Genomic DNA, 20,216 nt, shown 5'->3' on the forward strand with positions numbered 1-20,216 from the left:
GACTTCACTGCTAAACATATCTTTTCATTCAGAACACTTCCATGTTTTTAAAATGCAGCTTGTGGTACAGCTGGAGCCCAAAATGTAGAGTGAATGAACTGCTGCTGCCTTGAAAAGGAGCAAAATTACTATATTCCAGAGAAAGCCTGTATCTTGTGTTAACTTGCTAAGAGACACTTGGAAATGAAGCTTTGTTCTTGAGAATGGGGTGGTTTCTGAGGCTGCAGTTGATAAAAGGAGCAAGCAGGGCCCTCTGCCATCTCTAGTACAACGGCTGGCGAGGCTGGGGAAGTGTGCTGGCCTGTAGGAAGTAGCCAGGCTCGTCTGCTTTCCCCAAATAGCTTCTCTGCTGTCACTGTTGGAAACACAGGCTGACTGATGGCCGCATTTCCTATGTTCTGTGTCCCTGTGCAGGCCTGGCTTCTCCCAGTGCGCTAACACCACTAGCGTCCCCTTTCCGGCAGAAGTCTACCACTCCAGTTACAAAGCCCTTGGAAGGTAAAGGATAAAAATGGCTGAAATATGTCCAGGCTTATTTACTTCCTGTCAATTAACAGGTTTTACTTTCTGGTTTGCTTAGAAATTGAAGCCAGGCCTGATATGCAGCTGGAATCAGATATGAAGCTTGACAAGTTGGAGTCATTCTTGGGAAGGCTGAATAACAAAGGTTGGTAGAGTTACAAAGGGTGGCAGTGTATCCACCCTCTGACTTCAGTAAATTGATTAAAGTGCCCCTTAGTTAAAATATCTGGCAGCAGAAACTGAGTATTTCTTTGCTCAGACTGCAGTTCCTGATAATTTTATTTTTGTGATTCAGTCTTTGCTAAATTTCAAGAAGAAAAGCCTTTCTCAGTTGTATTACAAATGTACAGTAGAATAAATCACATATGCCTAAATGACTTTCTTAATTCTCTAAAAACAATGTACATGTCCTTCTGTAGGGCAGAATTTCCTAAGAGCACATAGCCAGTCTGAACCATATTGCCATTTACCGTGAAACATCTTTAAATCTAGTTTACTCCTATTAAAATCAAAATAGAATACTAAGCTACTTCCAAGCACAATTCATTCACTTTCCTGCTTTTTTTAAGATTGACTCTCTCTAGCAGCTCATCAGCTCCCTTGCACAGTCTCTTGCATGTTTATGAAGCTCTCCATAGAGTTGTCTGGTGTTTCCATCTCATAGGTCCATTTGTAAGACAAAAATCTTTATGTAATTTGTAGTGTAACAGATACTAAAACAAATGTATTCACATTCCAGAACAGGAGGCACTAGTGTAGGATAAGGACTGTGCCACACTCACTGGTCTGAAGTAGTGACTTTTCCCTTGTGATTCTAGATAGTTTCAAAGGCAGGAATTACATGGTTGGAGGCAAGATGGAATATACAAGACCTTAAAATGCTTACATCATCATACTATAGCAACTCATTATAGTGTCTAAGTTTTCATTTAGCCGTATTTCCCTACCATTTCGTATAATGATTATTGCATATGAGTGGCAATTACATTGTTTTAATGTTCTTTATCAACACACTTTTCTACCATCAATTGAAAAGAAAAAAAAAAACCTAACACAAAAAATATCCAATAAAAACCAAAACACTACCACCACACTGAAAAAAATTACCCAGCCAACTACCAAACAAGCCATGTTTGCCTTTTCTAGAGTTAGCAACTCTAGTATGATTATTTACTGAGTGAGATGGTTTTTTTCCTGCAGTTGCTGGGATGCAGGAGACAGTGCTGACAGTCACAGGAAGATCTGTGAAAGAGGTGATGAAGCTGGATGATGATGAAACATTTTCCAAATTTTATCGCCACGTGGATTTCCCTTCCTCCTCAGTGCCTTTGGACCTTGATGAGGACTTTGATGCCATCTTTGATCCTTATGCACCGAAGTAAGAATTACTTTTCCCCCATTGTTTTGAACGCGGACACAAGGGCAGTGTTCAAAATGTTCAGCGCTAAGCCATCTTGTAGGTATCTCAGTACTGGGCACGTCCATTTCTTCAGATCCTGCCTGAATTGAGGAACTGATCCTTATTTCTTGTCATTAGATGATTCTGACTAGAAAAATTCACCGGTGATTATATACACTACTTGTTTTTCAGGTTGACATCTTCTGTAGCAGAGCACAAACGTGCAGTTAGGCCTACACGCAGGGTCCAGTCCTCAAGAAACCCCCTGAAAATGCTTGCAGCAAGACAAGATATTCTTCATGAATATACTGAGCAAAGGCTGAATGTTGCCTTCATGGAGTCAAAGCGAATGAAAGTAGAAAAAAGTAAGTTAGCAGGATGATTTGAACAAGACACCATCTTGCCTTTTTAATTTAAAAAAAAAAAAATCCCAATGCAATAAATAGAACTGAAGGAAGGGAACATATTCTCTGAGTGGCAGTAAATTGATTGAGGTATAAGGTGAAATGTAGACTGTCTAGGGGAGAAGGGCATGTGTGACTTCCTCAGGAAAAGCTACCTATAGCCACCTCCTGTACATAGTTTTAATTATTTATTTTTAGCACAATCACCTTGTGCAGAGAGAGAGAGCCACGATGCCTGCAGGCTGTGCAGGGTGAGGACAGGAGATCAAGGAGAGCAGATCAAACTTTGTCATGCTGGGGTGAGAGCTGGCAAGAATAGATGAATTTTTGTTCAGGTACACTGGCCTCAATTTTGGGACTTAATTTTCTCTCAGAAAGTGGAATTAGCCTTCTTGACTCCTTATGATTAATTTCCATAAAGGATCAGTGCTTTGTGGCAGGGCTTATGCAGGGTTTTACTTGTGAAGTTGCTTTCTCCTGACAACCAGACAGACAGCAAAGACACCACTGTAAAATTTATTCAAAGATTTGTCAAGCCACTCTTACATTTTGGGACACAAGTTTTCCTTATTACACTTGAGTAAAGATCACCTTTAACTATTGCTTGTATTGATGAAAACACTAACTATATATGTAATACTTTGTTGCTATCTCATGAGAAGGATTCCCTGAGTTGTAAATTTATAAAATGTCTTGTCTTTGGTTGAGCAATAAACAAAAGTGGCCAAGAACCTGGGCTGTAAGTTTACAGTAAAACATGACTAAGGCTTTGAAATGTAAATGGGTGTTGAATCACACTGTCTCAGCCAAATTTTAAGGGAATTACTGTTAATTAGCCTTGTCCCTCTGCTGTCTTTTATTATTAATTACTTATAAGGCATTGAAGGTCTACACAGCACTTCACAAAACATGGGTAGGATGGTTCCTAGCAAAGTTGGCATTTCTGCCAAATAGCATAATTTTGACATTGACAGTGTACTCCTGGATGAGATCTAGAAATACAGGTAATCCTAAACCCACAAATCTTTTGGGCTAGTAGTTAATCTGCGTTCAATCTGCCTTTGCTGTCGCTATGGAGAAGAGGAAAAACTGGAAATAATGGTCAGAAAATATTTTCTTAATACAACAACCAATTTTTTATTATAATGTTGTTATTTTTATGTCTGTCTGTCTGTCCTCCAATTTCTTTTTATGTACAAGTGTCTACAAATTCAAATTTCTCAGAAGTAGCACTTGCTGGCCTGGCAAGCAAAGAGAACTTCAGCAACATTAGTCTGCGGAGTGTTAATCTAACAGAGCAAAACTCTAACAACAGTGCAGTGCCATACAAGAAGCTAATGCTCCTGCAAATTAAAGGTATGCTGAAACTTCTTTTACTTTCCATATATAATAGGCTGAATGTAATGTATAGGAGTTGCTGCCACATTTAAATGCTTAGCTTGTTCCAAATCATCAGGATTTGTGTCTAAAACGTGGAAAAATAAGCGACAATTTTGTAAAAAAAGTTAAACCTTGCAAATAAGTTTGCATTGGTCCACTGGTGTGTGTTTCCCAAGGAGAAAACAGAATATTTCACAAATTTGGGCTGTCCCATGTGGAAATTTTTTACCTGTCCTGTTCCTCCAGTGCTCAATATAACTTGTAAATGATATGACAGTGTTCTTGCTCTGCTTTCCCTTACAATGCATAGTAACATATCTGATTCTGCAAATAGCTAGGTTTTGGAAAGCAAAATTCTTAAAATTCTTAAATTCTTAAAACCTTTTACTGCCTACAGAAATTATGATATAGTTTCACTTAAGCAAATGTAAAAGGTCCTGGAATTTTGCTGCTGTCTGCCATTTACTTAATTCATTTCTTTCCAGAAGGACACAGAGTTGTTAAAGCAAGAACAGGAAATAATAGAAATATTAGTTGATAGGAGACAACATTTATTTTGTTTCCTGTGAGTAAACTCTTTTTCCACAGTAGTAGTTTTTTAACTATTCCTAAACCGTCTGTTTCCACATATTTTTCTACACGTGCTGGGATTGTTTGTATTTCATTCAAAACAAATCAGATCGTGGCATTTGATAATAGTAGTTGAAGGAATATAATTAGCTTTGTTTTCTCTTTAGGAAGAAGACATGTTCAAACAAGATTGGTTGAACCAAGAGCCTCATCACTGAACAGCGGAGACTGTTTCCTGTTGTTAACTCCACATTTATGTTTCTTGTGGGTAGGAGAGTTTGCAAATGTCATAGAAAAAGCAAAGGTCAGTACTGTTGTGAGGTTTTATTTATTACTTAGTTTTAGAACCATTGCAGTATATGTCCCTGAAATTGAGCCTTAGTGCCAATTCTCTCAAAAAGTGGCATGTAAGTGATAGTCTGTGACAGGGAGATATGCTGGGTTCCTGAAAATATGTTTTAGGTCATGAACTGAATAAAAGATGACGTTTGTGAAGGAGTGTGTAGTTTGTGAAGCTGCAAGAGAAAAAAGGATATCCTCAGGATACAGACTGAACTCCAAAAAAAAAAAAATAGTCTGAATTGCAGGATGTCCTTTTTATTCACATGTCCACGGAGATCAGTCTTGCTTTAAGGCAAATTTTTTTCTAGTGCCTGTTTATTTAGTACAATAAATAATAACCATTTCTTCTGCTATTTGCTATATTATATCTCACCTTCTCACTGAGCAAGCATATTGCACAAGTATTCCAAAGACTTAAGCAATCCTGTTCAGATAACTGTTAATCTCTTAGGCTTCAGAACTTGCAACTTTAATTCAGACAAAGAGGGAACTTGGCTGTAGAGCTTCTTATATACAGACTATAGAAGAAGGAATAAATACCCATACCCACGCAGCCAAAGACTTCTGGAAACTCCTTGGTGGACAGACAAATTACCAGTGTAAGCATTGTTATAGTTATAGTATCTGATGCTCTACCACAATAAAATAGTAGAGTCAGTTCTCTTTAGTAAAGAAGGTTAGAAGTTAACTTTTTGTTATTTTTGACAATCTTTTCCTTAAGCCGCTGGAAGTCCTGAAGAAGACGAAATGTACGAAGCTGCAATAATAGAAACAAATTGCATTTACCGCCTCGTAGAGGATAAACTCATTCCTGAGGATGACTACTGGGGAAAGGTGCCAAAATGTACCCTGCTACAACCAAAAGAGGTATTGTGCCACTTACTGCTCCTGTGGTAAGTGCAGGAACATACAACTGATAATGACTTGCAGTAACTGCAGATGCTATCTCTAGCCGACTTTTCCAACAACCATTTCACCCATCTAAGTCAGAATGAGAGCAGGTTTCTAAAATGAAGACATGATGCATTTTCTTGAAAGTATTGAAGTCACTGCCTCTTTGTATATATTGTGTGTTCTGTCAGCCTTCCCTGGCTATAGGACAAGGTGCAGGTCTAAATGTCAGAGAAAGCTGCTGAAAGTGGACAGCTGTCCGTCATGCAACAGAACCAGGCTTTCAGCAGTAAGAGCTCTCTGATCTGCTAGTGACTTTAGCCAGCTAAAGATACACCTGACAGCATTCCTCCTACTTCCAGTCATCCTCAAAAACTGGACATCACAATGCAGGCCTCTGGTCTGTCCTTCCTTGCATTGCAGTGCTACTTGTTAGTGTTGCTGAAGAAACTCTTTTTTGGAGGAGTTTCTGTTCAGCACAAGGAAACTGGAGGATCAGGGTATCACCTAACCTAATGGTAGGTTGATTTTTTTGTTGTTCGGTTTTGATTTTAGGTGCTGGTGTTTGATTTTGGCAGTGAGGTATATGTATGGCATGGAAAGGAAGTTACTTTAGCACAAAGAAAAGTGGCATTCCAGCTGGCAAAACACTTGTGGAATGGCACCTTTGACTACTCCAATTGCGATATAAATCCTCTGGACCCAGGAGAATGTAATCCCCTCATACCCAGGTATTGTAACTCAAATTTAGTCTCATTGCAGATGCTTAGTTTTCTTGCCCTCTTTTCACAGTGTTTAATTTGATTCTATATCTTTTGTTCCCTTGCATAGAAAGGGACAAGGACGCCCAGACTGGGCTGTATTTGGCAGACTCACAGAACACAACGAGACGATACTGTTCAAAGAAAAATTTCTTGATTGGACGGAACTGAAGAAACTCAATGAGAAGAATTCTAGTGAATCCCTTCACCAGAAGGTGCATATAATAAGCATGCTAGGTATTTCAAACTAGATGACCTAGTTGGGATGGCAGCCAGGGAAACTTGTGCTCAAGGATCAAGAGCACATTTATCTCATGGGCCTTAACACAAGATAAAAACTTTGTGGGTCACTACATCACCTCCTACAGCAAACGCACAGAACTTTTTTGTACTAATATTATTTACAGATTATAATAGAATTATATTTTATTTATTGTTTATATATATTATATATAAATATAAAAATATATTGTGCATTATTTATTATTATTTATATATTAACCAGGCAGCTCTATGAATACTGCTAAGGTGGCTTTGACAGGGCATCAAACAATGACAAGATACTAAAGTACTGAAATATGCAGGAGTCAAAATGTTTGACTGGAACTGTGGGGTAAGAAGATAAAAATGTTGTGCTCAAAGAAATCTCTTCTCTGTGTTTTCTGACAGGAAGAATCCAGATCTGATTCTAAACCATATGATGTCATGCTAATGGTAGCTGTGCCTCAAACAACTGTGGGCACGGTCTTGGATGGAATGAATATTGGCCGGGGTTATGGACTGGTAGAAGGAGAAGATGGGAGGCAGTTTGAAATTATCACAGCCTCTGTGGATGTCTGGCACATCCTGGAATTCGATTATAGTAGACTGCCTAAGCAAAGCATAGGGCAGTTCCATGAGGGAGACACATATGTGGTGAAGTGGAAGTACATGGTGAGCACTACAGGTTAGTGAACAATTCCATTTTATCCTGCTGAAAGAGGCAGAAGTGCACCTAAAACTCCTGCTGTTAGCAGTGAGATCCAGACTGAGATTTCCATGGACATGAGACAGTTTGAAAGGTTGAGGATGCTAATGTAGCTTTCCTGTGTCATTAAAATGTAAAGCTTCATAATTTGTTTTAAAGGAAAGCAGTAGAAAATAAAGAAGTTGTAGTTATTTTTGATACACCAAATGTAATGCTGTCCATCTCTGGTTTTACCCAACGTTGGTGGTGTACATGTTCACAGGACAGTTCATTAAGCCTGAATTATGCCCACAGCTTAACACCAAAATAAGGCAGCTGGGTTAATGGCAATGGTCTGAATGTCTTGCAAGAGACGTAGGCTTAGCAACAAGAAAAACGTTTGCTGGTTATGGAGATCAGTAACAATGACAGGAAGAGCCCTTGCCAGCTCATTGCCCTTGCTAACCCTTCTGCTGTTGCTGGAAGCCCTTTGATCTGGATTTGAGGCTCAGCAGTGTTCTGATAGAGACCCCGAGAGCAGCAGGTAAAATCTGAGAACCAGTCAGCTCCATAAGCTCTTTGGAACTCTCCCTTCTGGCACTAAACTAAGAATAGGTGAGTTTTGTGGTAAGTTAAAGACAAATAGTCTCAAACTGATTGTTCCAAATAGCAGTATATTAAAGTCAGTTGAAAACACCAAAAGTTATATGGCTTCAGGCTTTTAGCCAAAGAAATTTAGGTAGGTCTTAGTCAGGATTGTTGAGATCAGATACTGGCAAATCCAAGAAAAATACAAAAGCTTGTAAGTCTTGGGAGAAGTGGGTAACACTAGTACTGAACTGTAAACAGACTTCTAATCCAAATGGATGAAAACATATTCCACCACTCCAAAACAGAATAAATTTTTATGTAGGAGGCAGTACTTTTATGGGCTGAATGTACAGATAAGAATGAAACCCATAAATTTTAGAAGTGAGTAGTGGTTTGAGTATTCTCAACTGAAAAGAAACAGGATGCTTTCTCCTGAGCATTTCAGTTGGATGCTTCTCAGCACCGCTGGAATCAAGGCAGACTTTTTTTTTAAATCTGGTTTTAAACTCTTGGGGGTTTTAAATCTTTGGTTCAATTCTACCTGTTTATTCCCTATTCACTGGAAAGAGTACAATGTTCTATGTGTGTTGTGAATTTCACTTGCTGTAAACATTATTTGCTTATCATAACAACTAAATACTGATTCCTAAGAAAAAAGAAAAAAAAGAAAAAAAAAAAAAAAGAAACTGCTGTCCTGCTGCCAAAGAGCAGTGTGTAATGTGGAAAATGAGCCATAATGTACTCTTCTGGCAACATTACTGGACATGCCATTTCACATGCAAATTGGCTCAAATGCTGTCAGTTACTTTTCTCCAGATAGTACCAGGTCTACCAGGTCTTTCTACATCTCTTTCTCCAATCAGCACAGACATCTCTGCCTGTGGGCTTACATCCACCTGAGGAGACAATGCCAACTCTGCACAGGGATGCTCTGGCTTGGAGACCTAATGTTCCTCCAACTGCACATTTTTTCTGTCCTGTTCTGGATGGGATAGTGCTGAGCTGGCAGATGAGATCAAACCATGTGCTGTTTAAACCTATAGCCAGTGTACTTTCTTCAGCATGTGCTCTCTGTTTCACAGTTGGAAGCAGACAAAAAGGAGAGCAACAAGTACGGGCTGTTGGAAAGGAGAAATGTGTGTATTTCTTTTGGCAAGGAAGGCACTCCACAGTGAGTGAGAAAGGAACATCAGCACTCATGACAGTGGAACTTGATGAAGAGAGAGGAGCACAGGTGAGCCTCCTAGATGACAGACCTGGTAAGATTTGCCTGTCTGGGTAGCCATGAAAAGCAAACAGAAATTACTTTTTTTACCCCCTCCCCCCCTCCTCCTTTCTGTAAACATGTTTTTGCCATTACAAATAGTCAGACCTCAAAACTGCTTTTGACATTATTCCAACTGCCAGAGACACATAAGCTCCTTTTTGGATTGTCATTCTAATGCTGATTCTAAGGATATTGCTAAAAAGGCTGAAGGAGAAGGTCTTTTCTCCCTTCCCTGCAGGAATAGGTGAAGCACAGTTACACAGGTTCATGCCATCCTTTCAAGTACACGTTCAGATAGCAGGACTGTCTTCCTAGTGTTAAGGAGAAGCACTTTCTGCAGGCCAAGCAAAAAAAATACACTGGAAATTGTCAATTTGTTTACTCTGTAATTACATACTTATTGCATTGTTTGCAGAGATTCTAGCAAATGCAGTTTGAAGTTGAGAGGACAGGCTAGTTTGCTTTGTCTTTAGGCAGACTTGGGCTTTGCTGTGGCTTCACTGTTACCAGCATATAAGGTGGGTGGTTTAAAGTTAGTTTCTGTACCTTGATCCTGCTTTAATTAGTTTTTAACAGCAGCATAGAAATGACCAGCATGACAGGAGTTCATAGAGGAGAAATGTAAGGGCCCCTGATCAAGAGTGTGAGAGTCTCTGCAACAAAGATGATTTAGGAATTGGCTGTATCAGTTTCGTACTCCAAATGCAATGTTTAGTGAGCAAAGAATATGCATGTTATCACAGAAACCAGTTTTATAGCAAACTTTGAACCTACTTCAGTTCCTGTGTTATCTCCATAATGGTTTCAGTGAACATCAGTCAAGGTGGGCGAGTTCTGTAAAAAATCTTAAAATCCAAAAAATGGTTCCTTTTAACCAATTTAAATTAAAGATCATTTGGTATTCCATTATCCTCTGAAACTCAATTGTTGGATTCCAGCTAGAGGTTTCTTTTAATATGCAGGCCACATATGGAACCCATTGCATGCTGATATATGGTAATTTAAACAATAGTCAGCAGTTGTAAAAGAGAAGAAAAGCCATCTTCGTGGGTGGCCATAACTGTATAATTTTTAATAATCCATAGAAACCAATTTTCCTGAGTCTGTATACTTGCTTTATTTTTTTAATGAAGACTGGTGCTTTCAATTTCCAGGTACAAGTGCTTCAAGGGAAAGAACCACCATGCTTCTTGCAGTGTTTCCAAGGAGGGATGATTGTGCATGCAGGAAGAAGGGAGGAGGAAGAAGAAAATGCACAAAGTAAATTACTGTTAGCTAAGAGTTTTTGCCCCCAAATCCTTTTTTAGGTGTTGTGGAGAGCTTTGTATTCACTCTCAACTACCATACTCTGTAGAAAAGAAAAATGAATGCCATGAAACTCTTGAGACAGCTTTGCAATGCTTTGTTTCAAGGTAGCCTTTTTCTTCTTTGAGCAGAGAATGGATTTTGTCACCCTCGAGCATGCTGACTTGATTGTATTGATGCACATATAATTTTTTTAGTTTGGTTTTACTTAAGCCAAGTGCCCATTTGCTTTAAAGTGTATTCTTTTCTACACAGTCTGGCAAAGAAGTGTTTTTATGAGCAGTTCTTATGTTCCAAAGAAAGGTCTAAGCTTTAATTACCCAATCGTTGGTTTTTGTAACATATTCTTTGAATGTAGTAGTTGAGGTGGAAGAATTTCAATGGAAGTGTAGCTTGCAGATGTTCCAGTTTTCACTTGACTGTGACCTTACGTTCCTGAGGTGCAGAGGGGAAGAGGAGCTGAATATGAGGAATACTGTGTTTGTTTCCCTCCTTCACTATATGAAACAGCAGAACTTGACTCTTCTGCTCTGTTAAGCTCTTCACCTCTCAATACTTGTACTCTTGTAGCAAAGTTTTAGGAGGCATCCTTTCTGTATAGGGTTTCTGAAGTAACGTTAGCCAAACCTGGCGCTTAGCTAGTTCATTCTGTCACAACGTAGGCATGCAGTAGGTGAAATTCAACCAGTATGAGAATAGCTGTACCAGGGCAGAGGTATTGAATTTTCAGTCCTGTGTGATTTTATAATAGTGCTGCACTGTTCCTGTCTGCTCCAGGTGATTGGAGGCTTTATTGCGTGCGAGGAGAAGTTCCCAATGAAGGAAACTTACTTGAAGTAGCGTGTCACTGCAGCAGCCTGCGTTCCAGGACATCCATGATTGTCCTCAATATCAACAAAGCTCTCATCTACCTGTGGCATGGCTGCAAAGCACAGTCTCACACCAAGGATGTAGGAAGAACAGCAGCCAATAAAATAAAAGAACAGTGAGTGTCTGACCTATATTTTGGAGATGATTATATGGACTTCCAATTTACTTGAAGTCATCTTACTCAAAGAAAAATTGAAATAAATAAAGCTGTCCTCTAAGTACAAATGCAGCATGTGCATGCTTAGTCAGGAAGAGGAGTGAAGGTTGATTGGTTTGGTAGAGTGGAGAAAACTCATATCCTGTAATTGCTTTCACTGGAGGTCAAGTGCATTTATTAAGAGATTCATAGAATGGTTTGAATTGGAAGATTGGAAGACCTTAAAGATCATCTAACTCCAATCCCCCTGCAGAGATACCTTCCACTAGACCAGGTTGCTCAAAGCCCCATCCAACCTGTCCTTGAACCACTTCCAGGGATGGGGCATCCACATTCTTCGTACAGTACTAATTACAGTTAAAACAAAGTCATTGTCTATTTGGAGTGAGATGGCAAACATTTGAATAGCAAATTAAAGTGCATTTGATAAGAGGATTAGAATCCAGCCTTGTGAATAAGGAAGAGGAAATTAACTTGGGAAAGCATGCAAGGAGGACAGCAGCCATTACAAAAGCAGTCAATGAGAATCCCTAATGAGAACTCATGTGAGCATCTCCTTCACTCTGGGAATGGGATCCGAATGCTACAAGAACAGCTGTTGAAATTCCCTGTCTTGTTTTTCGGTCATTTTTAAAAGTGCCTGTGTTGGCAGGAAGTGTGCAACAAGCCCATAGGGTACTTTTGGGGTCCGCTAATGCGAGTGGCCAGCAGGTTTATGTTAGGTGTGTTTGGGGCAGGAACACTGAGTTCACTCTTCCTCTGTGTTTTGTAGGTGTCCGCTGGAGGCAGGGCTGCACAGCAGCAGCAAGGTGACGATTCATGAATGTGATGAGGGGTCAGAGCCCTTGGGATTCTGGGACGCGCTGGGGAGGAGAGATCGGAAGGCCTACGATTGCATGTTGCAAGGTGGACCTGCCTTCTTGGCTTTGGCACTCGCATTTTACTTTACTTTAGTCTATGGTGTTGTCAGATTTAATGTAAAGTTTTTGAAGAACTCTTTGGTAGTTGACTTCTCCAGAGAAATGCTTCCAAAAGTCTTACTGAGTTAAGTAATACTGTTCTAGAGGGAAAGGACTGGAAAACCAAGTGTTTCATTTTGTTCTCCCCCGCTTCTGCTGCCCCTCTGTTTTCAGGCAGCACAGAGCAATAGTTAACACCGTTACCAATATATTTTGCTTCTCTTCTGAAGGGATTTAAGAGGCAGTTCTGCACACATTCCCGTCCAGCCTTTGCTTTGAAACTGCCAACAAAGGTAGCAGGGGAATTGATTTACCAAGTGGAAAATTTGTCAGCTAACTCAGAGATGGGCTTGCTTCACTTAAGCTGCAAAACAGCCGTTTTTGAAATGGCTGATAGTTACTAACCAGGATCAGATTCAGACTGATGGCAGCCAGCCACTCAGCTCGACTTCTTTACAGCTGTTGCTAGTCCTTCAAGGCATCTGGTTGTCTTTCCTGATTTTTCAAAACCCAAAGAATGTACAGTCACTTTTAAAGTGTATTGATAGTTTCTACAATTAAGCCTAACATTTTTTGTTGTGACTCTTCTTAATCTATGTTTTTTAAAGATCCTGGAAAGTTTAATTTCACGCCCCGCCTGTTCAGCCTCAGTAGTTCATCAGGAGAATTCTCAGCCACTGAGTATGTTTACCCTTCAAGAGACCCTGCTGTCATCAATTCCATGCCATTCTTGCAAGAGGATCTTTACACTGCCCCACAGCCAGGTATGTGCCTTAAAATATTTAAGTAACAAGAAAACAGATGACTGTATCTTGCATCGAGCATTGTCTCAGTAATTGTAAGCACTTTAAACTTGATATATCACAGGAAAATGTGTGCATGCAATGCTTATACAGTACTAAGCAATAACAGTAATTTTTCCATTATGGTGATGCTAAGAAATTATCAAGTGTATATGTGTATCCCAGAAGCTTACTGTAAAAATACATTGTTTGTATCAGAGAAACAAAGTCCAGCTGAAGTTAGCCAGATGATTAACAAAAGGGATTAGTAAGATGTGAAATGATCCTGTTGTGATGCTGACAAGCATATAAGACTGGAGTTGTTTAGGGGATTACAGAAACTTGTACGTGCTAATAATGGATTTGTTCTTTTCTGACTGTGTAGCACTCTTCCTTGTTGACAATCACCATGAAGTGTACCTGTGGCAAGGATGGTGGCCTGTGGAGAACAAAATCACAGGATCAGCTCGGATCAGGTGGGCTACAGACAGGAAATGTGCCATGGAGACCGTGCTCCGGTACTGCAAAGGTAACACACTGCTGTGCCTGACTGCTCCGAGTGTGTCACACCTGTCCATGCCTTCTACCCTGAGCTGAAAGGTTCTCCCCCAATTCTATCAATATACATCAGTTCATTTGAAGATACATCCTCCACTCTTTCTTAGCAAACCATTTGTCTGGTAACAGTGTTGTTCCCAATTGCCAAGATGCTCTACTGAATCCGCTGTCAGTGGAAAGGTTTTATTTATTGTTACACCTCAGAATGATAAGGTAACAGTTTAAACTTTCTCACTTAAACCTCCAAGCTTAAGCTTGGTTGTTGGCAGGACACTTCTGCTGGGCATACCAGAAGGTTTCATTTACCTGAATTTGGCTAATTTCAGACCATTGTACTCTGCTTACTCTATTCTAAATCTCTTTTTGTAAGATAAGAAAGGCATTGGATTAGAAGTAGCCATTGGGGATTTTCAGCGTATATGTTTTAATCTTTGCAGTCAGATAAGTAAAAGGCAGGTGTAAGAATACTGAAATACATGTTAAAAGGTCCCATATTAATTAAAAAGAAATCCTGGAAAATTTCTTTTTTCTGCCTTAAACAGCTTCAGCTTTTCAGGAAAAAAATTACATACCCTTAGGAAGTAACTTTGGATAGTGGGTGAGGTTGCAAAATATTGTACCTTTTGTAATTTCTCCCTCTTTTTTTTTTTTTTTCTTTTTTTTTTTTTTTTTTTTTGACTGTTTTTAGGAAAAAATGTAAAGAAGCCCCCCAAATCCTATCTAATTCATGCTGGCCTAGAGCCTCTGACGTTCACTAATATGTTCCCAAGTTGGGAACACAGGGAAGACATCGCAGAGATCACAGAAATGGTAAATATTTTCATTGCATAATCTGTTTCCTATTGCTAGTAATTGTGCCTTGTGTTGTCAGTAACATTGGTTGTTTCCACTGTCAAGCCCCAAGATCCAGAGGATAAGTTTAGAAAGCACAGTTCAGGAGTCTGCACAGGGAAAAAAACCCATCACCACAGTTAAATTCTGACTGGGAATGTGTATATCAGAGGCATTGCTGTTTTGTTTTTCATGTAACTTCTCATATTCTTTTTTTTTTTTTTTTTTTTTTTGTTAAAAACAGAAGAAAAGTGTTACCTGAATCATCTCTTAAAAAGAGATGTGCTAGAGTTTGAGCTTAATGGAATAGCTGTTTCAGTCATGCAGCAATGTGCAGTTCTAGTCTGTTCCTTCAGATTTGAAGTGCAGAGGAGCAAAATATCTCTCAAAGGATCCAAGGACTCTGTTACTGACTTCCTCACCTGGGATTCAGTCACAGCCAAATTACATGTGGCTGCTTTAAAAGCTTTCAATCAAGGGCATCCCAACACTAATGACATTTTATGTTTTGTAAGTCTTCTGCAGCCATCCTTAATAGAAAATGCTGGCTTCATGACTAAACACAGATTTCAGCCTTAAACTGAGATTCTGGGAGTTCAGAATATCTTTCTGTGAAGTGCAGACCTGTTTTTAGCTGTGAAATTGTTGTAGGGCAGGTCTGTTGGCCTGTGTGCACACCTAGATGTACAGCTTTGTGCTCAGGCAGGGCAGGTTGTCCTTTGCCATCTACAGATGGCCATGGGCACAGTCGATGGTTTCAGCACTGTGATCCTGTTCTCTGTTTTCTCCTTCCAGGATGCTGATGTTTCTAATCAGATAATACTTGTAGAGGATGTGCTGGCCAAGCTGTGTAAAACAGTGTATCCATTAGCAGATCTCTTAGCTAGGCCTCTGCCTGAGGGAGTTGATCCACTGAAGCTTGAAATTTACCTTTCAGATGAGGATTTTGAGGTAAGGAGAGAATAGGTGCCCTGGTACTCTGTGCATCTGTGCCTAGCCATGCAAGAAAGTCTGTTTGCTGGTTGTGCTACTCATCGGTTGCTTTTGCTAATAGGACATCCTCTCATTTTAAATGCAGGTTGCATTAGAGATGACGAGAGAGGAGTACAATGCACTGCCATCTTGGAAGCAGGTTAACCTGAAGAAGGCAAAAGGACTTTTCTAAGCTGTGTTTGTGAGCACTAAAGGGATGTCCACTCTCACTTTCTGTGTCCTTTAGAAGAATTGTACCCTACATTTACAGAACAAATTCAAATAATCTGAAGTTATTAGTGACTACCTATCTGGAGGTGTGTAATATTATAATAAAAGGCCAAGAGAACTCTTTGAAAATGGAATTCAATTTTGAGTCTTCAAGGTAATGTGTTTAAAGCTCCGTTCTCCTATGCACTTAAACAGTAGTTCCTTGAGCTACTACTGCAGGTGTCCTTTGGCTATATCCAATACTTGCCATTTTTGTTTTTAAAGAAGTTCTCTTTGTAAAGTGTTATTTTGTTAGTTTGTGGATTACAAAGAATTTATATTTATATAAACACATAGAACAAGTATGTATTTAACAATGCAATATATATTCACTTTCAAGACTTCCATGTCAAAACTACAGAAAAGTAGCTGGATGGCAGTTGCTTGTACTGAATTAGCTATACCACCAATATGTATTTCCTTCGCATTCTGAAAAGTTTCTCTTTGCAATAGTTAATGAATTGTTCTCAGTGCTGCTTCAGGTGCTAAACTGAACAAAGCGTTTGTATTTATAGCATGGATTTCTTGAGAAACTATGCGACTCAACCTTTATACTTTATTATCCAAAAATGTATAGTGCCTTGTTTTTTGTGTACAGTTTATATACAAAAAAAAAAAAAAAGATTGGTTTGCATTTTGAAGATGGCTTACAACAGTCTCCTATGTTACTTTTATAACAGTAGAAATAAAAACATCTCAGTTTCTAATACTTGTTGTAAACATTAAACATGTCTTTTGTGGTATAAGAACAGAAAGTAAAAGCTTCTGAATAAACTCTTAGCAATGCTCTGACTTGTCATAATTTGTACTGTAATCTATACTAGCATTGGAACCTTCCATAACATAGTATTTTCTCAAAATATTTTAATCGTAGATGTATGTTGGTATTGTACAGAGTTATAATTTGAGAAGCAGATAATGTCAAAAATAATTGATGTATGAGATAAAGTTGGGCAAAACTTCAATGCTGAATGTTGGAACATGTCAGTCACACAACTCTGTATTCTTTGGATTTCCCTGTTTTATATATGAAACCAAAATTATGCTGGTTTTCGAAATTTGAAAAAATCTTTTCAACCTTTGTGCAATTGGGAGTAAAATTTGAATTGAAAATGAGCATTGTGTCCATTCTTTCAATAAGTACTGAAGACAGAATTGTTTTTACTCAGTTAATTAGGACATTGAATAGAATCTTTGAATAAGTATTTGCTTATGGTTTGAAATGTTTTTCAGGCATTTGGCATTTCTCTAATAAGCTCTATGGTTCTCCTCTGGTATCCTAGTGGGTTTCACATTTTCATTCCTGGCTACATAGCTTTCCTTCTGCCCTGCAACCATTTAGAGCTGCTCCTCGCTTGGGGTGGTGCCTATTGCTGCTCCTGCCATTCTCCTAGGCCAAGGGACTTGAAATGGGATTTTGAATTGTGAAGTGTGGATTTCTGCAAGTTCTGCAGTAAGTATTGCTCCATAGTTCAAGTGAGTCTTGTTTTGACAGATGGGTTGGTAAGTTGTAACCAAGCCTTTAAGTAAATGAATTAAAAATTTAGAAATATGCAAGTACTGTTTGCCTGACATGAGATATTACGAGTGAATTTTCAGCACTGGAGTATTTCCTTTCAGGTACTGGTTTCTGTCAAGAACTAAAATGAAATAACCCCAGAAAATGTTAGGAACAGTATTCAGAGCCAGAATGTTTCTTACATAGATGCCAGCAAAAGGCTGTGTAGATGCCAGTTCCTCAGAGGTCCTCAGCTGCCTTCTGCATGGGATACACTGTTTGTTTGAAAATGCAGGGCTTTAGAGCGACAAGTTTATTTTCAAGCACTAAGAGGTTTCCAAAGTCACTGCTGTATTCATCTAAGTATTTTTACACCCATATATTTTCCCCTTTCACCCTCTCTGGTGAAAATCAAACAGGAATTAGGTTTTGATTATTCATGTTCAGTCTGTACCATGAGGGTAGCAAGTTCCTCTTTTTTGATTTTTCTCTCCAACAGAGAGCTGATTTGCATAGCATGATTGACCTTGTTTTTCCCTCTGGCAGGGTAGTATCATATGCTTTTGTTTCTTGAAAACATTGTCAGTTCTTCAAGTGCTGCTGAAGGGCACCACTCACCCACCTCTACAGCCTTTAGAATCTCAGCTGAAAGACAAGAAGAGCCACAGGGGGCCACAGGCACTGAAACAATTCACTGTTGTCAGATCTCAGGGTTCCTGTAAATTTTACACTATTTTGTGTCAAATGGCCCAGTTCCATGAACCAGGACAAAGAACCCAACTTTCTACCTGGGTTCTTTGCTCATAACATTGCCTGGGAAAGCTTTAAGGTTTTGTAGAAAATACTTTATTATCCATTATATACTTGTTACTTATCAAAATGATTTCCTGAAATGTGAAGCTGTCAACATGGCTTCTTGCTAGCGATAGTTTTCTGGGCACTGACTTCTGATCTCTTGGAGCTGAACAAGCACAAAACCTGTCCGTGGGCAAAGGCACAGCCCAAATAAGAGAAAGCAAATCAATGTAAGGCCTTAGACAGACTTGTAGATTATGCTTTAACTTTCTGCCACCTTCCCTCTCCACAGTAGGGATGCCATTTATGGTTGGAAATTACAAAGGACTATTAAAATATTCTTGAACTGGTTTTAGAGCCCTGCACAGGAAATGGAGCTGAAACATGTCTTGTGTGGATAGAGGGACAGGGTTAATTTGGTTGCTTGCCTAGGTTACCTGGTGTTCTCTGCTTGTTTCAAATAGATACCAAGAGCTCCAAGTTAGGCAAAGTTTCTGGTGTAGGGAGCCTGCACGTGAAAAAGGTAAGTACATTGAACATGTCAGTCTGTGTTTTCTGTCAATCCCATGGCTTTTAGGCATTGACTCATGATAATATTTCTTACGGTTTTAAACTGCCCCATCCTGACTCTTAAATTGCTCTTTGATTACACAGTTATTTCTGCCCACATAAGGATTTGTTAGCAGTGAAATGGGCTGGAAACGTGAATACGTGAATTAGTACGTCAAAACAGCAAATAAAACATGTCTGAAAAATCTGCTACCTGTATGCAACAGCCAGAAGAGGAGAGAAAATGAGAGATACGTAAAAGGAGGAAAACCCCAAAGTAATCTTTAATCGTTTGGGAGAACTTTCTTCTGTCTACCACTGTCCCACCAGTCTCCAAAACAGGTACTTAACTGAGGAGGAGTTGTGGACCCATGTGCAGAACTGGGGAAAGCTGGTTCTGAGCTTCTCTGAAAGCCTGTGGTGTGTTTGTGGAAAGGGGCAGTGTCGGGTTGCTGTGGTGAGTCCCAGTGTCTGCACAGCCCTGCTGTGATAGTTTTCAGCTGGTGGGACAGGCTCACCACAGCATCAACTCTGCTTGGCTGCACCATGGGGAAGAACCAAGTTTGACCAGTCTCTGCTTCTAACTCCCAGTCAATGTTTCCCTTTTGGATGTAGAATGAGAAGTAGATGAGAAGAAATAGCTCAATAATACTCTCCAAAGTGCCTGCTTTCCACTGGGGCTCCCATTCACCTGATGCACGCTCCCAGTAAGATGCTGGTTGCCAGCCGCTGATGCTGCAGGGAATTCCCTTTTGGGCTCAGGGTAAGGACCTTGCTCAGCCCATCAGCACTGGCTCTGAGGACACTTTCCTTCTCACGGGTCAGCAGCATGGGGTTGACCATACAAGCCTGAGATGCTGCCCCTGGTGGATGAACACTTTTTCCTCCTGAGATTGGATTGGTGAACTGATGGGGATGAAGGGCTTTGGGGTTGCAGTGCTTGAAGTGCCAAGTTTGTTTTCCCTCCTCTGCTTTCATATGTATATACCCTGTAAGATTAATGCTGGTTTGTGTTGTTTTCATGCAATTTGATTGGTGGAGTAAGAGGAGCACCTGGAAGAATAGCTAATCTGAGAGTAACAACTAATTGTAACTCCTGCTGCTATCAAGGTGAGGTAGTAGCTAAAACTGCCTAGAGAACAGCCTAGAGAGTCAGTGCAGTTTCCTTGTTCATACTGGCTCTGTGGATAAGTTTTGTTGAAGCCTGTGACTGTGGGATGGTGCTGTCACAGTGTTAGTTTTCCTCTATCTTAATTCAATGAGCCTGTTCCTATAATAATAAATATTTTAAATAATAATAATAATAATAATAATACCTATATAAATAAATAATAATTAATATAAATTAATTATTAAATTAATTAATGTAATAATAATTAATGAATAATTAAAATTTTTATTATAATTAATGAATAATTAAAATTTTTATTATATTTTTCTTTCACATTAAGGTCTGTGTTGTACTGACTTCTTGCTATCAATATTTTTCTGGATACTGACTTCTAATCTTGGAGGGAACAAGCACAAACCCTGTCCGTGGCCAAAGGCACAGCCCAAATAACTGAGTGGTAAGTACAACCAATCCCAGCAGAAAAGG

The 20,216-nt window shown here is 39.4% G+C and overlaps 1 protein-coding gene and 1 long non-coding RNA gene across 17 annotated transcripts in view; both read left to right on the forward strand.

Moving 5' to 3' along the window:
• Positions 1 to 16,893, forward strand: part of SVIL (supervillin) — a 101,009-nt gene extending 84,116 nt beyond the window's left edge. For all 16 annotated transcript variants that reach the window (XM_040088159.2, XM_040088210.2, XM_040088183.2 and 13 more), the window contains 20 exons: positions 415 to 498; positions 581 to 667; positions 1,723 to 1,900; positions 2,114 to 2,286; positions 3,526 to 3,681; positions 4,443 to 4,579; positions 5,069 to 5,216; positions 5,339 to 5,484; positions 6,064 to 6,239; positions 6,340 to 6,484; positions 6,939 to 7,215; positions 8,889 to 9,040; positions 10,228 to 10,333; positions 11,156 to 11,363; positions 12,178 to 12,311; positions 12,973 to 13,128; positions 13,532 to 13,675; positions 14,393 to 14,514; positions 15,331 to 15,486; positions 15,614 to 16,893. In XM_040088159.2, coding sequence (XP_039944093.1) covers positions 415 to 498; positions 581 to 667; positions 1,723 to 1,900; positions 2,114 to 2,286; positions 3,526 to 3,681; positions 4,443 to 4,579; positions 5,069 to 5,216; positions 5,339 to 5,484; positions 6,064 to 6,239; positions 6,340 to 6,484; positions 6,939 to 7,215; positions 8,889 to 9,040; positions 10,228 to 10,333; positions 11,156 to 11,363; positions 12,178 to 12,311; positions 12,973 to 13,128; positions 13,532 to 13,675; positions 14,393 to 14,514; positions 15,331 to 15,486; positions 15,614 to 15,700 — 2,972 coding nt within the window. In that variant the 3' untranslated portion in view covers positions 15,701 to 16,893. The remainder of the gene's footprint in view (positions 1 to 414; positions 499 to 580; positions 668 to 1,722; positions 1,901 to 2,113; positions 2,287 to 3,525; positions 3,682 to 4,442; positions 4,580 to 5,068; positions 5,217 to 5,338; positions 5,485 to 6,063; positions 6,240 to 6,339; positions 6,485 to 6,938; positions 7,216 to 8,888; positions 9,041 to 10,227; positions 10,334 to 11,155; positions 11,364 to 12,177; positions 12,312 to 12,972; positions 13,129 to 13,531; positions 13,676 to 14,392; positions 14,515 to 15,330; positions 15,487 to 15,613) is intronic.
• A 131-nt stretch (positions 16,894 to 17,024) lies between these two features.
• On the forward strand, positions 17,025 to 19,692 carry LOC120757896 (uncharacterized). Its single transcript, XR_005702703.2, has 3 exons — positions 17,025 to 17,230; positions 18,725 to 18,961; positions 19,235 to 19,692. It is a non-coding gene; the product is annotated as an uncharacterized LOC120757896 (long non-coding RNA).
• Positions 19,693 to 20,216: the final 524 nt, after the last annotated feature.

Source organism: Hirundo rustica, chromosome 1 (assembly GCF_015227805.2).
Source record: "Hirundo rustica isolate bHirRus1 chromosome 1, bHirRus1.pri.v3, whole genome shotgun sequence".
In the NCBI taxonomy this organism is placed as follows: Eukaryota; Metazoa; Chordata; class Aves; order Passeriformes; family Hirundinidae; genus Hirundo; species Hirundo rustica.